General features: G+C 33.4%; 1 protein-coding gene across 4 annotated transcripts in view; it reads left to right on the top strand.

Annotated features, from left to right (window-relative positions):
• The window catches only part of ARHGAP5 (Rho GTPase activating protein 5), a 73,486-nt gene that overhangs the window by 36,997 nt on the left and 14,623 nt on the right, over nucleotides 1–21,866 (top strand). For 3 of the 4 annotated variants that reach the window (XM_081290022.1, XM_081290021.1, XM_081290020.1), the window contains exon 3: nucleotides 2,517–2,664. In XM_081290022.1, the coding sequence (XP_081146148.1) occupies nucleotides 2,517–2,664 (148 nt within the window). The remainder of the gene's footprint in view (nucleotides 1–2,516; nucleotides 2,665–21,866) is intronic. The other variant, XM_081290023.1, reaches the window with a different exon arrangement.

The following is a 21,866-nucleotide window of genomic DNA, read 5'->3' as shown; positions in this document are numbered from 1 at the left end:
CACATTTTCTTTATCCATTCTTCTGTTGAAGGATAACCTAGGTTAGTTGCACAGCTTAACTGTTGTGAATTGAGCCGTAATAAACATTGATATGACTGTATCACTGTAGTATGCTGATTTGAATACCTTATGGTTCCATTCCAAGTTTTCTGAGGAATCTCCACACTACTTTCCAGATTAGTTGCACCAGTTTGCAATCCCACCAGCAATGTATGAGTGTACCTTTTTTTTTTTTTTTTTTTTTTTTTGGTGTTAGATTTTTTTGAGTTCTTTATACGGCCTAGAGATTAATGCTCTGAGGTACAGGTGGCAAAGATTTTCTCTTCATGTTCTTTTGCTGTGAAGAAGTTTTTTAGTTTGATACAATCCCATTTATTGACTCTTGATTTTTATTTCTTGAGCTTTAGGAATCTTGTTGAGGAATTAAGTTCTTAAGCTGACATAATGGAGAATTTGGGCCTGCTTTTTCTTCTAGTAGGTGCAGGGTCTCTGGTCTAATGTGTAGGTCCTTGATTCATTTTGACTTTGAGTTTTGTACAGGATGAGAGATGGGTTCAATTTCATTCTGCTACATATGGATTTCTAGTTTTCTCAGCACCATTTTTGAAGAGGCTATATTTTCTCCAATGTATCTTTATGGTACCTTTGTCTAGTATGAGATAATTGTATTTATGTGGGTTTATCTCCATGTCTTCTATTCTGTATCTGGTCTTCATGTCTGTTTTGGTGCCAGTAGTATGCTGTTTTTGTTACTAGAGTTCTGTAATATAATTTAAGGTTTGGTATTGTGATGCCTCCTGCTTCACTTTTCTTGCTAAGGATTGCTTTGGCTATTCTATGTCTCTTATTTTTCCAAATGAGTTTCATGACTGCTTTTTCTATTTCTATGAAGAATGTCGTTGGGATTTTAATAGGAATTGCATTAAATCTGTTTAGCACTTTTGGTAGTATGTCCATTTTGACAATATTTAATTTTGCCTATCCAAGAACATGGGAGATCTTTCTATCTTCTAAGGTCTTCTTCAATATGAGACCTCATTGGATTTTTAGGACCATTTGTATTATTTCCTTTTATAGACTGTATTCTTTTTTTTTTAAGAGAGAGTGAGAGAGGGAGAGAGAGAAAGAGAGAGAATTTTAATATTTTTTTTTTTTTTTAGTTATCGGCGGACACAACATCTTTGTATGTGGTGCTGAGAATCGAACCCGGGCCGCACGCATGCCAGGCGAGCGTGCTACCGCTTGAGCCACATCCCCAGCCCCTATAGACTGTATTCTTGATCTTTGGGATATGTTGATGAGCAAATCAAAATCTCTGCCCATATGTAGAGTCTCTATTGTAGCAGAAATTTCATGCATCATCTTTGTTTCCTTCCTCATACCCCTGAAACAAAGATGATGCATGAATAAATTTTATAATGTTGAGGAGAGAAGAATTAGGATAAGAAGGATTGGAAGTACTGGGGAAGACAAGCAGTAGGATTGCAGTTTGTGATTTTTAATCGGGTGATCAGTGTAGGCCTCATTCAAAAGATAAAAGAAACAGCCATGCAAAAGTCCTAAGGTAGACCATTCTTTAGGTTAAAATAGAAGGAATTTTTTGTTGTTGTTGTTCTGTTTGTAAGCCAGTAGTGATATGAGCAATATGAATAGATTTGTGATTTATACTAGAGAAAATAAAAATTTTTAGATAGTTATACTGAAAAAGAAATCAGGGCTGTTAGTAAAAGTGCTCTTAATAAGCTCTTTGAATTTCTGAAAACTTTTTCTTCCTGTACTTTAGAGATTCTCAATTGGATATGCATAACATAATCATCTTTGAAGATGCTTGCTATACCCTACTCAAAAAAGACTGAATCAGAATCTCCCCAACATTGATTCCAGACAATTCATCCTTGGGTTTTGAGATGAACATTCCTGGTTAATAATCCATGTTTTTCTAATGGTTAGATAAAAGTTAAATTCTGAAAAAAATTTTTTTTTTGTTTTGGTTTTTACTGTATTGAAAATATTTTACAAATTTCTTCTGAAAACTGTCTTAATATTTAAGTCACAGTGGATTGGACAAATGTGGGGAAAATAGACTAAAATCTTGGTGCAAATATATAGCCTCATTATATAATCAGTAATCAATAAATTATTCTTAGAAATACAGATTTTTACAAAACCCTACTCTGTGTATTTCTAGTTTGTCCCCTATATTGGCATTGAAAAATGATCTTCCCTGTCTTTTACTATCTAATCTTTCTCATCTCTCCCTATCTAGTCTTATGTTATTTTCCAAAGAGAACATTTTCTTCTAGTCAGCTAATTTTTTTCCCTATTCACTTTTTTGCCTCCATTGATCAGGTTGCTGCTCTTAGTAGAATGTAATGTGTCCAGTTTTCATGGACATTTCAATTGGATATGGCTTGTAAATATTTTCTTTTATCCAAACTGTGTTTATATTGCTTGATACTAATATTTTGAGGGAGATTAATTTTTAATAGTTTTAACTCAAATATGTTTTCTTATAGCAGAAAAAGAAAACTAAGAACTTCAATCCACCAACGCGTAGAAATTGGGAAAGTAATTACTTTGGGATGCCCCTCCAGGATCTGGTTACAGCTGAGAAGCCCATACCACTGTTTGTTGAAAAATGTGTGGAATTTATTGAAGATACAGGTAGGATAGAAATATCAAAACAAGATTTGATTTAAATTTTCACTTGTGCTACCCCAACAGTTTATCAAATGTTTGTGACTTGTTTAAGCTAAATTTTGGAAGAGGATCATAGTTCTCATTATTAGGGTTGAGTCTTATTTGTCTTGAGTATTAACTCTTAATATAACCACTTGATATTTGGAAGGAATTTTGTTGACCAGTAATGCTTTTGTTGGACTTCTCTTGAACCTAATAAATGGCTAAATTGATGCTAAAGCGTTAAACTTTATAGTACTTTGAAATTTAGAATAACTTGGTTATTATCAACAGATCATTATTACTTGAATCAGTGATTTGGAAGTTTCCAATATTTTAAAATCTAATAGTATTTGTTACCTATCTTACATGTGGATTATTTTCTTTTAAAACAGGCATAGTTATAGATGTATGAAAGGCAACTTATTATGATGTTCCAGTTTATTCAGCAGATCTAGTTTGATGTGATTTATATGGTTTGAGTGGTATTTTCAAGAAATGTATAATTATTCTTACTTTTTAAAAAATAAGCTTGTTCTTATTTATTTTGCCTAATGTAAACTAAAAAAGAAATTGAGCTGCACAAGTCAAGAGGTAGGGTAGCAGAAGGTTGTTGTGTTACAGTATATTTAAAATGAACACAAGTTAACCATGGAACCTTACTGATTGAATGGACTAGAGGTTTTAATGGTTTGAAAACATGAGCTAAGGTAGTTCAGCTGTACTTAATGATCTCTTTTGATATATAACCATTTTTTTAAAAAAGCACAACAATGTTGAATATAAATAAGCATGCTTACTTTTGTTCATATGTGCATCTTATCCTTTTGGTCTGATTGTCACCTAAGTTCTATACATATTGTATTGTCTCTATTGAGGAATGGTGCTTCTAAGTTTTAATAAGGGTGTGACATGTGGGTGGTTAAACTGTCACCTGCTAGTATTATAGTCTTCCTTCAATTAAGAAGGGTTAGTATAGCTGGGAGAGGTGGCACATGCCTGTAATCCCAGCAGCTTGGGAGGCTAAGGCAGGAGGATTGAGTTCAAAGCCAGCTTCAGCAAAAGTGAGGTACTCAGCAACTCAGCAAGACCCTGTCTCTAAATAAAAATACAAAATAGAGCTGGGGATGTGGCTCAGTGGTTGAATATCCTTGAGTTCAATCCCTGGTACCGCCACCCGCCTCCAAAAAAAAAAAAAAAAAAAAAAAGGGTTAGTTTATAGAACCTACATGGGATATGCTCTTAACTATTTACTTTTTCTCTGAACAAATTGAGAAGTGTATTTCAAGCAAATTTCTTGTCTATGTTTCTGTTCATTTTTAACATAGAAGAAATACAGATTCTTAACAATATTACCTTCCTGCTTTAAACAGTTCTCATTTTTTCTTGTAATATAATTCCTTACTTACAGATGTGACTGAGCAATTATAAAATACTTTCCTTTAATGGTTGAAATATAATAAAATGATGGGTTAGCATTTATTATTATAATTTTTAAAAATCTCATTTCTTGAATACTTTCAAAGTAGCTGAGTGATTTGAACAAAATGACTAAATTTCAAGTGCAAGGGTAAAATGCGGTTCCTACCCAATTTTTTCTTTCTTTCTTTCTTTCCTTTTTTTTTTTTTGTCGGCACTGGGAATTGAACCCAGGGCCTCAGGCACGCTAGGCAAGTGCTGTACCACTGAGCTATATTCCCAACCCTGTAGTCTAATTCTTAATACACTTGAATTAGTTCAAGTTACTAACTAGTAATCTATACTTAGGTACCATAAGAATAGAATAAAAAATTAAAGCTAATTCTTCTATTGCTGTTATTTTAGTATAGTGATTGATTTTTTTTTTTAATTAGTGGTTTTAAATTCCAGTTGCTTAAGAGTTCACCATACAGCTCTTGGTATGGACTGTTGCACGGTCTTCTTATATTTAAGGTTCAGCATGCAGTAATAGAAATATATTGCAGACACCCATTATTTTAAAATTGCATTTTGCTGTTTATAGATTCTTAGATATAGTAACAAATGACAAGTTTCTTGTTATAATCAGCTCTCTTGTTTAAAAGACTAAACTTTTTGAACAACTTTGAAAATATTAATGGTAGATTTAAAAAGTCAGTTTTATTGCTAGGTGCATGCCTGTAATCCCAGCAACTCGGGAGGCTAAAGCAGGACAATTGCAGATTCGAAGCCAGCCTCAGAAACTTAGTGAAATCTTGTCTTAAAATAAAAGATAAAAAAGAGCTGGTAATGTAGCTCCGTTGGAAAGCATCCCTGGGTTCAGTCCCCAGTACCAAAAAAAAAAAAAAAAAAAAGTTTCATTGATATATTAACATACAATATATTTCTGGTCTTTCATGATTTTAAGTACAGCATTCACTGGGGACCTTTTTTTTTCCTCCTCTGTGGTCCTGGGGATGGAATCCAGGACCTTGGACCTGCTGGGCAAGTGCTCTACCACTGAAATATACCCCAACCCTATTACTTTTCTCCTATGCTTTTTATTAGGTCAAGAAAGTATTCTAATGTTCCTAGTTCGCTGAAAGTTTTTCTCCCAAATGGGTCACACAATTTTCCGGTGTCTTTTGAGATGATCTTTGGAATTTTTTTACTCTGTTTATATGGTGAATTAGATTAATTGATTTTCTAATGTTAAATTACTGGTGCATTCCTGAGATAAACACCACTTTGTCATAGTGTTTTTATTCTTCTTATATATTGCTGGATTCAATTGCTAAAATGTGAAGGATTCAAAGCAGCTTCTATTCTGGTACTTATGTAGGTCTACGGAAAAGCAAGAAGAGGATTTGACCCACAGCCCTATATATTAAAAGATATTTTGAGAATAATTTCAGCCCTGGCCTCAGAAACTTTCCACTTGTACCTGTGCAGTATCCAAAGACACCAGGGACTCTGCACGTATCTAAGACTCTTTATCTGTGTACGTTTGCCTGTTTGGTACTCTGCCCTACAAATGTAGCCTTCTCGGCTTTTCTGAACTTGTGTCTCTTTCTCCTCAGTTTTGATAAACTATTCCACATGCCTTCACAACCACCTAAATATTCTCCAGCGTTGTTAGCTTGACTCATTTTTCTTTATGAATCATAATATTAAAATGCCTGTTAAGTGCTAGAAAAACTGTGTTTTTAAAATTTTAGTTCTTTACTGTGGGAGGGCAATTTGTATAGCATCAAGTGTAAAGAGGACAAAAAGGGGTAGTATGGAAGAAATACAAAAGAAAGGGAACAATAGGCATCTTTAAGTAAATAAGACAGACAGTTGTGGGGTTGGAAGAGGACTTTAAAATGCCTCTCAGATTACCATGTTAGGTAGTACTCTGTTAATGAAAATGGAAGTTGAAATATGAAAAGCAGATTTAACAGTTCATGATGGATCCATATCTTGGACATGTTAAATTTTTTTTTTTTTTAAGAGAGATTGAGAGAGAGGGGGACAGAGAGAGAGAGAGAGAATTTTAATATTTATTTTTTCTTAGTTCTCGGCGGACACAACATCTTTGTTTGTATGTGGTGCTGAGGATCGAACCCGGGCAGCACGCACGCCAGGCGAGCGCGCTACCGCTTGAGCCACATCCCCAGCCCCATGTTAAATCTTAAAGTGCCTGTGGAAAATCCCTATAAAAGACCAAAATTTAGTTATATATGTGTGGCTATGAAGCTCTGGAAAATGTTTTGGTCCTTAGATACTGTTTTGGTAATTTTGAGTATATAAGATCTTAATGTAGCTTTTTTGTTCCTGGGCTTCAAGGTCAATATTTAAAATGAGAAGGAAAGTTGCCAAACTACACAAAAGAGAGAAATAATTAGCCCGGTATGGTGGCGCACGCCTGTAATCCCAGCAGTTTGGGAGGCTGAGGTATGAGGATCACAGTTCAAAGCCAGCCTCAGCAACTGAGAGGTGTTAAGCAACTCAACAAGACCCTGCATCTAAATAAAATAACAAAATAGGGCTGCAGATGTGGCTCAGTGGTTGAATGCTCCTGAGTTCAATTCCTGATCCCCCTGTCCACCCCCCACCCCTGCAAAAAAAGAGAAAAAAGTTATTAAGGAAAAAGCATGGTTGTTAGTATTAAATGACTTGATGATGATTTTGTTACATTACTTTTTTTTTATATATAATTTTTTTTAGTTGTCAGTAGACCTTTGTTTATATGCAGTGCTGAGAATCAAACCCAGTGCCTCTACCAATGACCTACAACTCCAGGCCACGTTACTTTTTATTAAGGTGAAATTATATGTGTAAAAGATGAACCATTTTAATGTGTATAGCTCAGTGGCATGTAATACACTCACAATGTTGTTTGACCACCACCTCTTTTGGTCCCAGAACATTTTTATCACCCCCAAAGAAAAGTTTAAACCCACAAAGAGTTACTTCTTATTACCCCCTTTCTTCAGTTTACCAATCTGCTTTATGTTTCAGTGGATTTACATATTCTGGATATAGCATATAAATGGAATCATATAACATGACTTTTTGTCTCTTTTTTTCATTTAACATAATGTTTTTAAGATTAATCTGTATTATAGCATGTATCACTGTATGGATATATATTATATCTATTCATTCATCATCTGGTAGATATTAGGTTATGTATACCTTTTGGCTGTTGAGTAGTTCTGCTGTAAAGCTTCATATACATCTATTAAGTGCCCATTTTCAATTCTTTGGATTCCTGGTAATTCTGTGTTTAAATTTCTGAGGACAAACTATTTTCCACTTATATGTACCATTTTACATTCCCCTAGCAAATGTATGAAGACTTGAGTGTCTCCACATCGTAGTGTGATGGAAAAGAGAGAATTCAAGCCATCCTGTCTCTTTTCATAGTGATTGCATTTAATCTCTAGATTATTTTTTAGTATTGTCATTTTAGTCCATGAATGCTTGATATCTCCATTTATTTATGTCTTCTTTAATTTGTTTAATCCTATTTTATAGTTTCCAGTGTACAAGTCTTGCTTTTGATAAATTTACTCTTGGATATTTTAGGGGATGATATTGTAAATGGCATTAGTTTTAGAAGTGTATATGCTGGTATGTGCAATTGTTTGTATGTTGATCCTGTATACTGCAATCTTGTTAAATTATTTTATTAACTCTATTAAGCGCTTTTGTGTGTGCATATTCTTTGGAATTTCTTGTGTTTGTATTTATATATACATACATATATTTGTATTTTTTTTTTTGTTCTCTGGATTAGGGAATAGCTTTACTACTTTCATATCTGAAAACCTTCTATTTCTTTGTCTTGTTTCAATTGCTCTAGCTGAATTTCCAGTGCAGTGGTGAATACCAGTTGTGAAAACAAGCATCTTTTATTTCTTTTCTTAGGAGAAAGCTTTCATTCTTTCACCATTGAGAATATTAGTTGTGGGGTTTTCATAATTGCTCCTTATAATGTTGAGGAAGTTCCGTCCTGTTTGTTTTGGGGGCTGCCATAGCAAAGCCCCCAAACTGGGAAGCTTAAAACAACAGAAAATTACTCTGACTGTTCTGAAAGATAGAAATCTGTATCTTTCCAATCTCTGCCTTTGGTATTTTCCCTATGTGTGTCTGTGTTGTTATGTGGACACCAACACACTGGGTTAAGGACCTACCCTATGCCACAGTGTGATCTTATCTTTATATAATTATATCAGTAAGAACCCTATTTTCAAAATAAAGTTACCCTGTTGAGATATTGGAGACTAAGACTTGAACATATTTTGGGGGGGGGGGTACTCTTAAACCTAGAATATTCTTTTATTCCTTGATTGTCGAGTGATTTTTTTTTTGTTTGACTTGTTTTTATGATGAAAGAGTGTTAAATGATTGTGTGTGTGTGTGTGTGTGTGTGTATGTGGCAATTGAGATAATTAGGTGATTTTTTTTCTTGCTCTAACACAAAAGAATTATAAATTAGGCCTTAAAGCATTTCTTAAGATTCTTTTAGTAAGCTTATATCTAGCAACAAATTCCTTAAGGTTTTATGGTATATTAATTTTGCCTTTTGTGGTTTCTGACTTTGAAACTTTCTTTTATCTGTTACCAAGAACTCGTTTCTTGAAGTAGCTGGTCATAATAACTGGTCAAAAAGGTAAAGCTTGCTGGGCATGGTGGCGCACACCTGTAATCCCAGTGACTCTAGAGGCTGAGGCAGGAGGATCACAAGTTCAAAGGCAGCGTTAGCAACCTAGCGAGGGCCTAAGCAACTTAGTTGGGACCCTATCTCAAAATAAAAAAGGGCTGGGGGTGTGGCTCAGTGGTTAGCACCCCTGGATGCAATGCCAGGTATCAAAAAAAAAAAAAAAAAAAAAAAACTAAAACTTTTTGTGTTTTACCCACAGCCACTAGAATTTAATCTTCATGTGTATAGAGAGCCCAAGCTCCTAAGACAGTGTCTGGCACATAATTAGTTCTGAATAAATGCTTTTTAAAATGAATAAAGAAATTTTAATAATAGGATATCCTTGTGACATTACACACTGATAATTTTTCTCTTTATTTGCCAAACTAAAATTACCGTTATTGTTTTTTTTCCCTGCAAATAGAAAGAATGCATGATCATTGGAAAAGTTAAGAGAATGCTATCATTTGTTGCTTAAGTGTTGCCGTTGACCCCCCCACCCCCAAAGATCCCTGTATTGGAAGCTTGGTCCTTTGTATTTCAGTATTGAGAGGTGGTGTGGACCTTTCAGAGATCAGGCCTATATATACCCTCAAAAGAGATTAAGAAATTTTCTAGAGAGGGTTATTATAAATGCCTGAGCCTGGCTTGACCCAGCTCTCTCTGACTTCCTGTCTGGTAATGTGAGGACTGTTCCCAAATATGTTTCTGCCTTCAAGTGATATAGCCAGGAACTGAGGCAGGCACCATATCATTGAACCTCCTAAACTTTGATCCATATAAACCTCTTTGTAAAGTTAAGATGCTTTAAATGTCTCACTATAGTAATGAAAGACTGGCTAATGCATTTGTGCTACAGAGACTTATTCATGATTTCATGTCAACTGAGTAATTTGCATTAGATTAACCATTAAGTTATAGTGTTATAAAAGCAGGGGTTTTGAATGGTTTTATGTATTGTAATAACACTGGGTGATAAAAGTTATACAGAGCTCAAGATGCTCAGTGGTTGTAAGAGAAAAAGGCTTAGGCAGAATCTATTTCATGCTTTGCTTAAAGTTAGATGGATTCATTTGAAATTACCATTTTTGTAGTTGACAGATGATGTACATCTAGACCACCTTTTAAAAAAAAAGTTTTATATGTATTTTTAGTTGTTGATGGGCTTTTTTTTTATTCATTTATTTTATGAGATGCTGAGAATCAAACCCAGTGCCTCCGACAGGCTGGGCAAGTGCTTTACCACTGAGCCACAATCCCCACCATTTTTTTTTTTTTAATGTTGAAATTCATACAGGAGAAGGAATGTAGTGAAAGGCTGAAGAAGCACTAGTCTTTACCCATTTACTCCTCCACGTGGAATACTTATTTTGAAAATGTAATAATCAAAGTTTTACTGAAAGCTTGTTATTTACACATTAAACCTTTAGTGAGCTAAAAAAGAATTTTTTTTTTACTTTTATACCTGGGCAGAATACTGTATTTCACTGCATAATCATCATTACCACATAACCATTGCATTGTTTTTCAGTCCAAAAATTGATGTATACCTCTCATCCTATAATTGTCACATGGTAGAATTCTGTTCTTTACATTGTATAAAAGGTAAACACAGCAGCAATGTTTGCAACAGTGGCATATCTGTTTGGATTTGTCTTCTCTGGAGCTGTGAGCCTAGAATTCTCAGCACACACGCAATTGTCAGTACATTTCTGAAAGCCAACTTTCATGTTTTGTGTAGAGCGCTTCAGTACTAATAATAAATACATCTTATAGAATGGTACCGAGGATGGCACATCATGTGATGAACCAATGATAGCTACACAGAATCTTCAGATACAGAAGATTAAATTTTCTAAATCCATACTTCACAACACTGTAGTAAATTTCCTCAAGGGTAATAAATATTTCAGCCTTAATGCACAAATCAGTAACAACTAATGAGTTGTTTTTCCAGAAGAAAAATATTCTTTTAACTATCACAAGGAAATGATTTGTGTCAGTTTGGATTTTTCAATTTTAACATGAGTATTACATGCATCCTGATCTTTTACTAAAGCCAGTTCACTAATTGATTTTAAAATAATGCTAGCACAATTTGTTTAATCAAACTTCACATAATGGTTGCATCCCACTTTAACATTTGTCATAAAATCTGCAACAGTTTTGTGGTGAAATACAGTATATGTGTAGTTACAACCATTTTACCAAGGAATGAAACAGAAGCTCAGAGAAATTATATAACTTACCTGAAATCACCCAGTTGGATTCTAGCCCATACACATCTTACAGGTGATCTTTGATAACCAGAAGTTTTTAAGAAAAGCGGCTACTACTGTTTTATTTTAACACAATAGAAATACAGATGAGTCCATAAGGAGTAGAACTAAAAATCACCTGTGATTTTATAAGTGATTTTTTTTCCTTATAAATTTACCCAGTGTAGAATACATGTTTAAACATGCATAGCTTTTTTTTTTTTTTTTAAGGGAAAACTAGGCTTACTGTTTTTGTAATATTTTTAATACATAAGTAATTTTCTTCTATGCAAGTAGGTATCAATTTTTGGAATTACTTTTAATAGCTGTATGTCATATTATAACATACTGAAAATTATAACTTATTCAGTAACTTCCTAATTCTGGGCATAAGTCTCCAAACATTCAATATTCTTGGCAGTTACCCTTTTATATATGTCTTTATTTATTTGTATTCGTATTTTCTGAGAAAAATTTCTAAACTTAAAATTTTTAGAGCTACTTCCAATAATAGTAGTCTTGCAGAGAGAGGGAAACATTTAGCACATAAAACAAATGAGAGGCATTTCAAAAGTTTATATTATGTATTAAATGGGACAGACTGACCTCAGCTTGTTTACCCTGTGACCTTAAGGAAGCCACTTCACTTTTTAAAACTTGCCTCCTTATCTTTAATAAGTCTACTAGTGCATTATTTCAAAGATGGAATGAAATGATGCACATAATATTTATTTGAAATAATTAATATTTGAAATTTTAATCATGTAATGAAATTAACAATGAAGTATCAGAAAACTATTATTATGTCTCAGTGATTAAAGTTTAGTGACTAAAAAGTAGTGACATGTTATAGTTCAGTAAGCTAAGGTTATAATAATTTGCATGTCTTCCCACACCCCCACCCCACCCCCCCAAAAAAAACACATTGTTTTGGTAAATTGAAAAGAGGAAATATTACCTTTAGTGTTTATTATTCCTGAAGTGGCTTTGTGCCTGAAATGTCCAGTGCCAGTGCTAAAAGTTCTAGTTCTGTTGATGTCACTTCATCTCTGTCAGCTTTTTAACATGTGAAAATCTCACTTCATTCAGTTTGATGTGAAGTTCCATTAGATCACTGAAAACAGCATGAGTATATTAACTTCAGCCATTGTTTTAACACTCAAAATGGCTATGTATTGAACTATATGTGCAGGGACAATTATGTCTTGTATCACACATGCATATTCTAATAACAGCATTTAAGAAACATTAAATCCTCCAGGGTGTGGTGGTTCACACCTTTAATCCAAGCAGTTCAGGAGCCTGAGGCAGGATTGCAAGTTCAAAGCCAGCCTCAGCCCTGTCAAAATAAGGCTGGGGATGTGGCTCAGTGGTTGAGTGCCCCTGGGTTCAACCCCTATTACCCCCAAAAAGAAAAGAAACATTAAATCCTATTTCAAATAAAAACATGTAGTATGCCTCTACATACTCAAATTTCTTTTTTTTTTTAATTATTTGTTTTAGTTGTTGATGGACCTTTATTTTTCATTTATATGCTGTGCTGACAATCAAACCCAGTGCCTCAACAACATTCAAGGCAAGTGCTCTACCATTGAGCCACAACCCCAGCCCATACTAAACATTTATTTTTTTTAATTTGTTTTAATTAGTTATACATGACAGTAGAATACATTTATGCAAGTTGATATGTCATATATATCTGAGATATAATTTATCATTTTTCTGATTGTACATGTTGCAGAATCATATTGGTCATGTAGTCACATATATACATATATTAATAATGTCTGTTTCATTCTATTATCTTTCCTATTCCCATATCCCCTCCCCTCCCATCACTTCTCTCTACCTAATCTAAGGTAATACTGCTCTCCCCCCCCCCCAGTGGACCCCCCCCCCCTTATTGTAAATTAGCATTTGCATATTAGAGAAAATATTCACCCTTTGGTTTTGTGGGATTGACTTATTTCACTTGTCATTTAGGTACATCTTCTAAATAGTTTCAATAATTTATAGTCATTTCATTTAGTGTTTGTCATTTATACATATCTGGTTTATTTTTCTTTGTTGCTGGGGCCATCACATTTTACGAGAATACCTCCCAGATCTTTTCTTTTATCTCAGGTTTTGCTGTATTTCAAACTTCCTACTGAATGGTTTAGTTAAGTGTGATGTTTCAGAACCTAAGATTAAAGTACAATTTGCCTTCCCCCAAACCAGTTCCTTTCTTAGTTCTCCTTTTTTCTCAAAATGCCAATTTCATTTTCTAGTTGCCTAGGCTTTGGTATCTCATTAGTCTGACTTTTTCACTCATTGTGTCCACATATCATTAATTGCTAATTCTTGCCCTTTCTTAGCAGTTTTTGTCTTACATCGTTTTTTACAGAATCGTTACCACATTGAGGACTATTACATTGTATTCTTTTCAATCAAGTTGCCTTCCTACAACTTATAGTCTCCTACTTAAAACTGTTGGGTGTATAGAAAGACAATACCTAACTTATAGCCAAGAACTTGAGGTTTTATTTATTTAAATTATTGTGGTTGCACATCAACAAAACCCAAGTCCAAAAAATGCATTTAACTGGAACAAAGGGTGATATAAGCCTAAAACAAAAGCAACTAATCTGGTGAATTAGAACCTGGCAGTATGCTACTCTATTTCTCTGTGTCATTTTTTCTGTCTCTAGACTCAGCTGTTCACAAGGTCTGAGTTCTAACCACATACTGAACCTAACCAGGCATACTTGATCAGTTTTAGATTTCCAGAGGGAGAATTCAGTTGAGTACCATGACATAATTACCATGTTGACTGGCTAGTTCTTCATTTTATATTCTCAAATAATAAAACAATTATTTAATTTTGCTAATTGATTAATGCAGAATATCTGTTACTTTGTTTAAATGCACTTTGAATTTGGCATGTTTCTTTGTTTTTTGTTTTTTGGGGATTTTTTTTGTGGACACAATATCCTTATTTTATTTTTACGTGGTGCTGAGAATCGAGCCCAGTGCCTCACGCATGCTAGGCGAGCCCGCTACCACTTGAGCCACATCCCCAGCCCTCTTGAAATGCAATTTTTACTTAAGGTTACTATTTACCCATATACTTCACTCTTTGGTCTTTAAATTTATATTAAGCAATAAGAGTGTAAAGTTAATTCAGTAGAGTCTCCCTTCAATTTATAATTCTTGTGTTTGTCCCCCTGGTGGACTTGAAAATTTTTGAGGGAAGAGTCACATAACATAAAATTAAAATATACTCAAATTGTGAAGTATATAATTAAGTGACATTTAGTACATTTATAATGTTTAATAATCACCTCTATTTAGATCCAAAAGGAAATTACCCCAAAAAGAAATTATGAACCCACAATTCGGTCAAAACTCTCACAGCCCTAATAATTACCAGTCTCCTTTCTGACTTGGCAGATATGCCTATTCTGGGTATTCATATACCAGAATCACAAAAGAGAACCCTTTATGATGGGCGCTTTTATTTAGCTTAACACTTTTGAGATTCGTTTTTATTATATCAGGTATCATTATGTTATTGCTTTCTCTAGCTAAGTAATATTTTATAACTATGCCACATTTAGTTTATCCATATATATCCACAGGTGGATATTTGAGTTATTTCTACTTTTTGGCTATTGTGAATAGTGCTGCATGAGTATTTTCATATAAGTTTATTTGAGTACCTGTTTTGAATTCTTTAGGGCATATGTCTAGGAGTGGAATTGCTGGGTTATATGGTAATTCTATGTTTAGTTTTTTTAGGAACTACCAAACTATTTTCCACAACAGCTGTACTATTTTACATTTCTGTCAGCAGTGTAATAAGAGGGTTCTAGTTTCTTTGTGTCCTTACCAACCAACATTTGCTATTTTCCTTTTTTTAATTATAACTATCCTTAATGTGAAGTGATACTTCTTTGTGTTTTTGATTTGCATTTTTATGATAACTGGTGATGTTGAAGATCTTTAAGTCTTTTGCCCTTTATAAATTGAGTTGTCTTTTTTCCTGTGGAGTTGTAAGAGTTCTTATAGATTCTGGGTACTAGGCCCTAATTAGATAAATGATTTGCAAACATTTTCTTTGAATCTATAGGCTCGCTCTTTCTTTCTTTCTTTCTTTTTTTTTTTTTTTTGCCATTTTGATAGTACTAGGGATTGAACTTCTTGTAAGTGTTCTATCTCTAGGTAATACCCAGTCTTTTTTATCTTGTTTCGAGATGGAGTTTTAGTTTCTCATGCAGATCTCAAACTTGATATTCTGCTTCAGCCTTCTGAGTAACTGGGATTACAGGCATGTACCATGGTTTGTCTTTAATAATGTCCTTTGATAAAAGTTTTAAATGTTGTGTTGGGGTTGTGACTTAGTGGTAAAGTACATGTGAGACACTGGGTTCAATCCTCAACACCACATAAAAATAAATAAATAAATAGATAAATAAAATAAAGGTATTATGTCCATTTACAACTAAAAAATATGTATTTTTTAAATTTTATTGATCATACTGTAGTATCATGTGTAAGAATGTTTGCCAAATTCAAAATCATTAAGATTTATCACTGTATGCCCTTTATCTGTTTTTATGGTATTAAGCACTTACATTCAGATGATTTTTTTATAGTGAGATAAGGATCTAAATTTATTTTTTTTGTATGTAGATATCCAGCTGTCTGAGTACCATCTGTTGAAAAGATTATCTGTTCCTAATTAAGTGATCTTGACACTGTTATTAAAAATAATTGGCCATAGATGTGTGGACTCACAGTTGTATTCCCCTGATCTATGTGTGTTAGGTTTTTGCTGGTCCTGGTTGAGCATCTCTTATGCAAAATCCTTAAGACCCAGGGGTGTTTTGAATTTTGAATTTTTTATATTTTGGCATATTTGCATATATAGGATGAGATATCTTGGGAATGGACCCCTACGTCTAACATTCATTTGTTTATATACAAATGTTTTTAGTGTCCCTATATTTTAACTATAGCCCATCATGTGAGGTCAGATGTGGAATTTTCCACTTGTAGCATTGTCAGTGCCCCCAAAACTCCAGGTGTTAGCATATAGATTGGGGATGTTCAACCTGTAGTAAGTTTTGAAATCATAAGAATGTGGAGTTCACCAAATTGGGTCCCCCACCCGCCCAAAGTTCCTTTGGCCAAAGGATTCCCTGCAGTTCAATGAATATGAGGATCTGCTTTTGTTTTTCTGCAAAAAAACAGTTGGATTTTGTTAGAGATTGCATTGAATCTATGGATTGGTTTGGGTAGTATTACCACTTCTCATCCACAAAATGCAGGGTGTCTTTTATTTATTTAGGTCTTCTTTAATTGTCTTAATACTGTTTTGTAGTTTTCAGTATACAAGTTTTATACCTTCTTGGTCAAATTTATCCCTCAGTATTTGTTATTTTGGGTGCTGTTGTAACTGGGGTTATTGTCCTGATAATGTATAAGAATACAACTGATTTTTGTATTTCTTATATCCTGCAACTTTGCTGAATTCTTGAATTAACCGTACTATATTTTTGTGGATTCTTTAGAATTTCCTTACGCAAGTCATATCATGTGCAAATAGGAATCATTTTTACTTTATTCCTTTATAAGATAAATGTCCTTCATTTATTTTCCTACCCAGTTCTTTGGGTGAGAACTCCAGTGTAATGTTTCATGGAAACAGCAAAATGGACATATTTGTCCTATTCTTGATCTACTGTTTTTTATTCTATCACCATATTTTACTACAGTTGACATGAATGTGATGCTAGCTGTGGATCTTTCATAAACAGCTTTTATCATGTTGAAAAAGATCCCTTCGTTCCTAATCTAAATATTTTTATCATAGAAGGATATTACATTGTATCACATTTTTTGTCTACTAATTGAGATGATCATGTAGTCTTTTCCCTTTATTCCATTAATGTGGTCTATTACATTAACTGATTTCCCAAAGTTGAATTTGCTTTCCTTGGATAAATCCTACTTGATTATGATGTATAATCATGATAATATGTTGCTTGATTTGTTTTACTAGTATTTTGTTGAACAGTTTTGTATTTATACTTGTAGAGAATAATACCCTATAGTTTTCTTCTCCAGTGTTTTTTTTAATCTGGCTTTTGTATTAGGGTAATATTGACTTGTTAACATGAGTTAGAAAGCATTTCTTTCTTTCTTTTTTTAATAATTTGAGATCAATTTTTATTGGTAGTTCTTTTAAGGGTTCAGTATAATTTATCAGTGAAGCCATGTGGTTCTGAGCTTTGCTTTGTTTTAATTTTTTATCACTGGATGAATCTTATTATTTCTATTTGTGGGTTAGTTGTGCTTTTCTATTTCTTCTTGAGCCAGTTTTGGTGATTTGTATGTTTCCGAGAATTTGCCTATTTTGTTTAGTTTATCTAATTTATTGACATACAGTGGTTCATAGTACTCTTTTTAACCTTTTCACTTCTGTATTTTCAGTAGTAATATCCCTATTTTCATTTCTGATTTTAGTAATAGGAGTCCCCCCGCACATGCGGACACACACACACACACACACACACCATCTTTTTCCTCTAAGAATCAATTTTTGGAGTTGTTGATTCTGTTGTTTTTTCTGCTTTGTATTTTGTTTATCTCCATTCTGATTTATACTCCTTCATTTTGCTAGCTTAGTGTTTATCTTGCTCTCTTTTTTTAGTTCCTTAAAATTAATTGTAAAGTCAAGTTTTTGCAGTCTGTATTGTGGTGCTGGGGATTGAACACAGGGCAGTGTACATGCCAAGCACACATTCTACTGAGCTACATCTCCAGCCTGAGATGTTTTTAATGTCAATGTTCACAGCTACAGAGTTTCTCTCTGAACACTGCTATTGCCTCATTCCATAGGTTTTCCTTTTTATTCATCTCAAGGGTATTTTATTTTTTCCTCTTGGCTTCTTTCATTTGAATAGTATTTATTGTGTGACTATTTTAAAAATGCTTGATAAGGGCCTTTGTTGAATAGCTGCTTTCCTTTTGAAATATATTTACATGGTACTGCAGCTTTTGTTTAGTAGAATAGTCTTCTAAAAATTAAGGGTGGCTTGAAAAGTGTTTTCTAATTTCATTTGTAATCTCTTTGATCTGTAGGCTCTTTTAGACAGTGTTAATTTCCACGTTTGTGGATTTTTTTGTTACTGATTTATAATTTCATTTCTTTGTGATCAAAGAACATACTCTGTATCATTTCAGTCCTTTTAAGTTTATTTAGACTTGATTTGTGACTTAACGTGTCCTTTGTCCTAAGAATGTTTCCTGTATACTTGAAGAGAATGCATATTGTACGGTTGCTGGTTGCATTTTTCTGTTTGTTCTAGTCTGATTTTTGTGTTATACAAGTGTTCCATTTCTTTGGTGATCTTTGACGCCAGGTTTTTTTTTTTTTTAATTCATTACTGCAGTGTACTATTAAGTTGAACTTCGGTTAATTTTTGCTTCACATAATACAGAACACTCACTAGCTATGCATGTTTATAATTAATATCTTCTTGGATTCCTTCTGTTAAGGTATAATGTCATTCTGTGTCAGTTTTTGTCTTAAAGTCTACTTTTTGTGATACTAGGATAGCCATCCCAGTTGTCATTTTGTTATTATTTGCATGGAATATATTTCCCATTCATTTACTGTGTCATTTTGGTATGTTGTCAGGCTGGCTGGCTTCAAACACTGGCCTAAGCAGTCCTCCTGCCTCAGCCTCCCAGGTACGCAGGACTACAGGCACATGCCATTACTCCAAGCCTTTCGAACTTTTATATCCAACATATTGATGGCTTTGATTCTATACCAAATATCTTGTAGACTGAAAATATGAATCATTTTTCTATTTTACCAATCTCATCTTAGTAAAGACAGTTTAGTTTCTTAATCATAACCTTGGGGATTAGAATTAATATTTTAACTTTATAATGATTGTTATAATTAAACTCACTTGAGTTACAAGAGTGTACAGAACTCCTGTTCCTTTGTAGCTCTCTTTGGCCCCTTAATATTATTTTCACAAGTTATATCTTTATACGTTGTGTACTTGTTAACACACATTTGTAATTGTCATTTTTTACATTTGTCATTCACATCATATCACAACAAAGAGAGAGTTATAAATCAAAAATAAAATAATATTACTGGCTTGTGTGTTTATCTTTCTTTACCTATTTATTTATTTATTTATTGGTATAAGATTGAAATTACTGCTACTCCATTTCAGTTTAGGGCATTCCTTTCTACTAGTGATGAACTCTCAATTTTTTTTTCTCTGAAAATGTATTAATTTCTCTATCATTTTTGAAGTTTTTCCAAGTAGTAGAAGAATTTTTGATAGGTATCTTTTGTTTTAGCATCTCAAATATATCCTTCCATTGCCTTCTGACCTCTATTGTTTCCAGAAATAGACTCGTAATATTACTCAAGAATGCTTGTATGACAGCCTTTTCTCTCCCGTATCTTCATTCTTTTCTCTTTTTGCTTCTTAGATGTATTATCTCACAATTAACCAATCTTTAATTCTTTCTTCTGCCTGCTCAAATATGCTGTTGAATCTCTGTAGTGACTTTTTCATTTCATTTATTGTACTTTTTAGCTCCAGAATTTCTTTTTGGGGACTTTTAATTTTTTTTTAATAATTTGTAAATTTATTGATGTTCTCTATTCATTGAATCATTGTTCTCTGGGTTTCCTTTAGTCCTTTGTGAATTTTTTAAAACAATTAATTTAAATTCTTTGTCTAGTAAGTGTAATGGTTGGGCTTCCAAATGGACATTTTATTAATTTCTTCTTTTTCCTTGCAATGGACAATACTTTGCATGCCTCCTAATTTTTGGTAAAAATAAGTTGTTTTGAACCTTATAATATGGCAGCTCTGGAAATCAGATTTTCCCCTTCACTGTTTTATTTTTATTTATTTATTTATTTGCTGTTTGTTGGTTGTTTGCTTGTTCAGCAGCTTCTCAAAATTCCTGTTGTAAAGTCTGAATTCTTTGTTATTTGTTGCCACTGAAGTCTGTGTTCCATTAGTTTAATGTTTTGATAGTTTCTTTAAATGCCTGGAGCCAAAAAAATGAAAATACTTTCTAAGTCTTGTGGTTGAAACAAAGGCAAGTCCTTTTACTCTTGAGGCCACCAGACACGTTAAAATTCACAACCAAAGTTCTTTCTGAATAAGATCCTTCTTGTTCCCTCTGGCACTTAACAGCCTATGCTCTACTCATAGTTGTTACTATTCTGGGGTATGGAAGATGATAAATGGGTAATTTTAAAACTTCATTCTTCACCAAGACTTCCTCTGATTGTTGGGTTATTTTAACTAAATTCTAGAGTTCTGCAAAAGATAATTATGAATCTTTTGGCCACTCACAAATCATTTTTGTGAAGGGACTGGGCTTAGGAATTTCCTTTACCACTTCTGATGGTGCTACCCCCCAAGAACGTATTAGTCTATTAGTATATGAATTATTGACACATCTTGTTTCTACTCCATCTGTTATATTTCAACCTGAAATAGGCAGTGAAACCCTAGTTTTATATCTGTAAGCAACTCAAATAGAACTATTTTAAATCTTTAGTTATCTCTAATACTGTAGAGTACATATGAGCTTAGTTAATGACCTTTCCAAATGAATTTTTACAGTGATATTTGGTTAAAGGTAATATAAATTTTCAAATTTTTTATGTTTAATTTTGGTATATTGGGATAGATTGTTGATCCCCTTATTGATTAGCTGTCCAGGATAGAAACTTTGGGTGATTTAAGTCCAAGTAAAACTTGAGTAGTTCATATCTAAATAATTTGGTATTTTTTTGTTTTTTCAAACCACTTAGTTTTATAAGTGTATAGAAAGCAAGATTTTAACATGGAGATTAAATACCTTATACTATTTATTTAACAAATACTGCTAATTATTTATCACAATGTAAGAAATTCTTCAAGTTGACATTATTGGTATTTGGGGCCATTTAATTCTGTGTCATTTGAGCTTGTCTTGTGCCTTCTGGGATGTTTAGCAACATCCCTGCCCTCTAACTACTAGATGATAGTATCTCCCTCCTCCAGTTTTGACAACCAAAAATATCTCTAGGCATCACCAAGTATTTCCTGAGGTATGATATGTCACCCAGCTGAAAACCACTGCTCTGTGAATGAACCAGAGGACTCTGAAAAGGATACTGCTGTTCCTTTTAATACTTTACTGCTGAGTAGAAGAATGTTCTATTATAATACAATCCAGAAAGTTCTAAGTAGTAAAGGGTTGTAAATAAAGTGCTATCAGAATATAAGGAAGAAAAAATAGCTTCTAGTTGGCATTAGGAAACATGTCAATGAGGTGGATGTGTTAACTGGGTTCTGAAGACTTGGAATAGTAAGAATTAACTTCATAAAAGAATTTATTCACAAAGGCAAGACATTTTTATCTAGAGAATAAAGTTATAGGTTGTTTGGGGGTAGTACTTAGGTTATGTAAATGAAAGAGTAGAAGGAAAACAATGTGTTGGAACTAGACCTTAAAAGAGCTAGGCATTAAGTCAATAGACATTGGGGAAATTATATGTTCTTAAAAGAAAATATTTCCTGTATGGTATTAGAATGCCTGAAACAGAAAGATATAAAAATATTAGCCATTTTTTTCTTGTTCTTTTTCTTTTAATTGTTAGAGATATAATCAGTAGGAGATAACATGAGACACTTTTGTAAGAAATTGGCTTAAGTGATTATGCAATGTTGGTTAGGTAAGTCCAAAATCAGAAGATGAGTGGTCAGGAAATGCAGGCT

This window comes from Spermophilus citellus, assembly GCF_964194105.1.
Source record: "Spermophilus citellus genome assembly, chromosome: 4".
Taxonomy (NCBI): Eukaryota; Metazoa; Chordata; class Mammalia; order Rodentia; family Sciuridae; genus Spermophilus; species Spermophilus citellus.
This window is presented reverse-complemented; position numbering and strand designations above follow the sequence as displayed.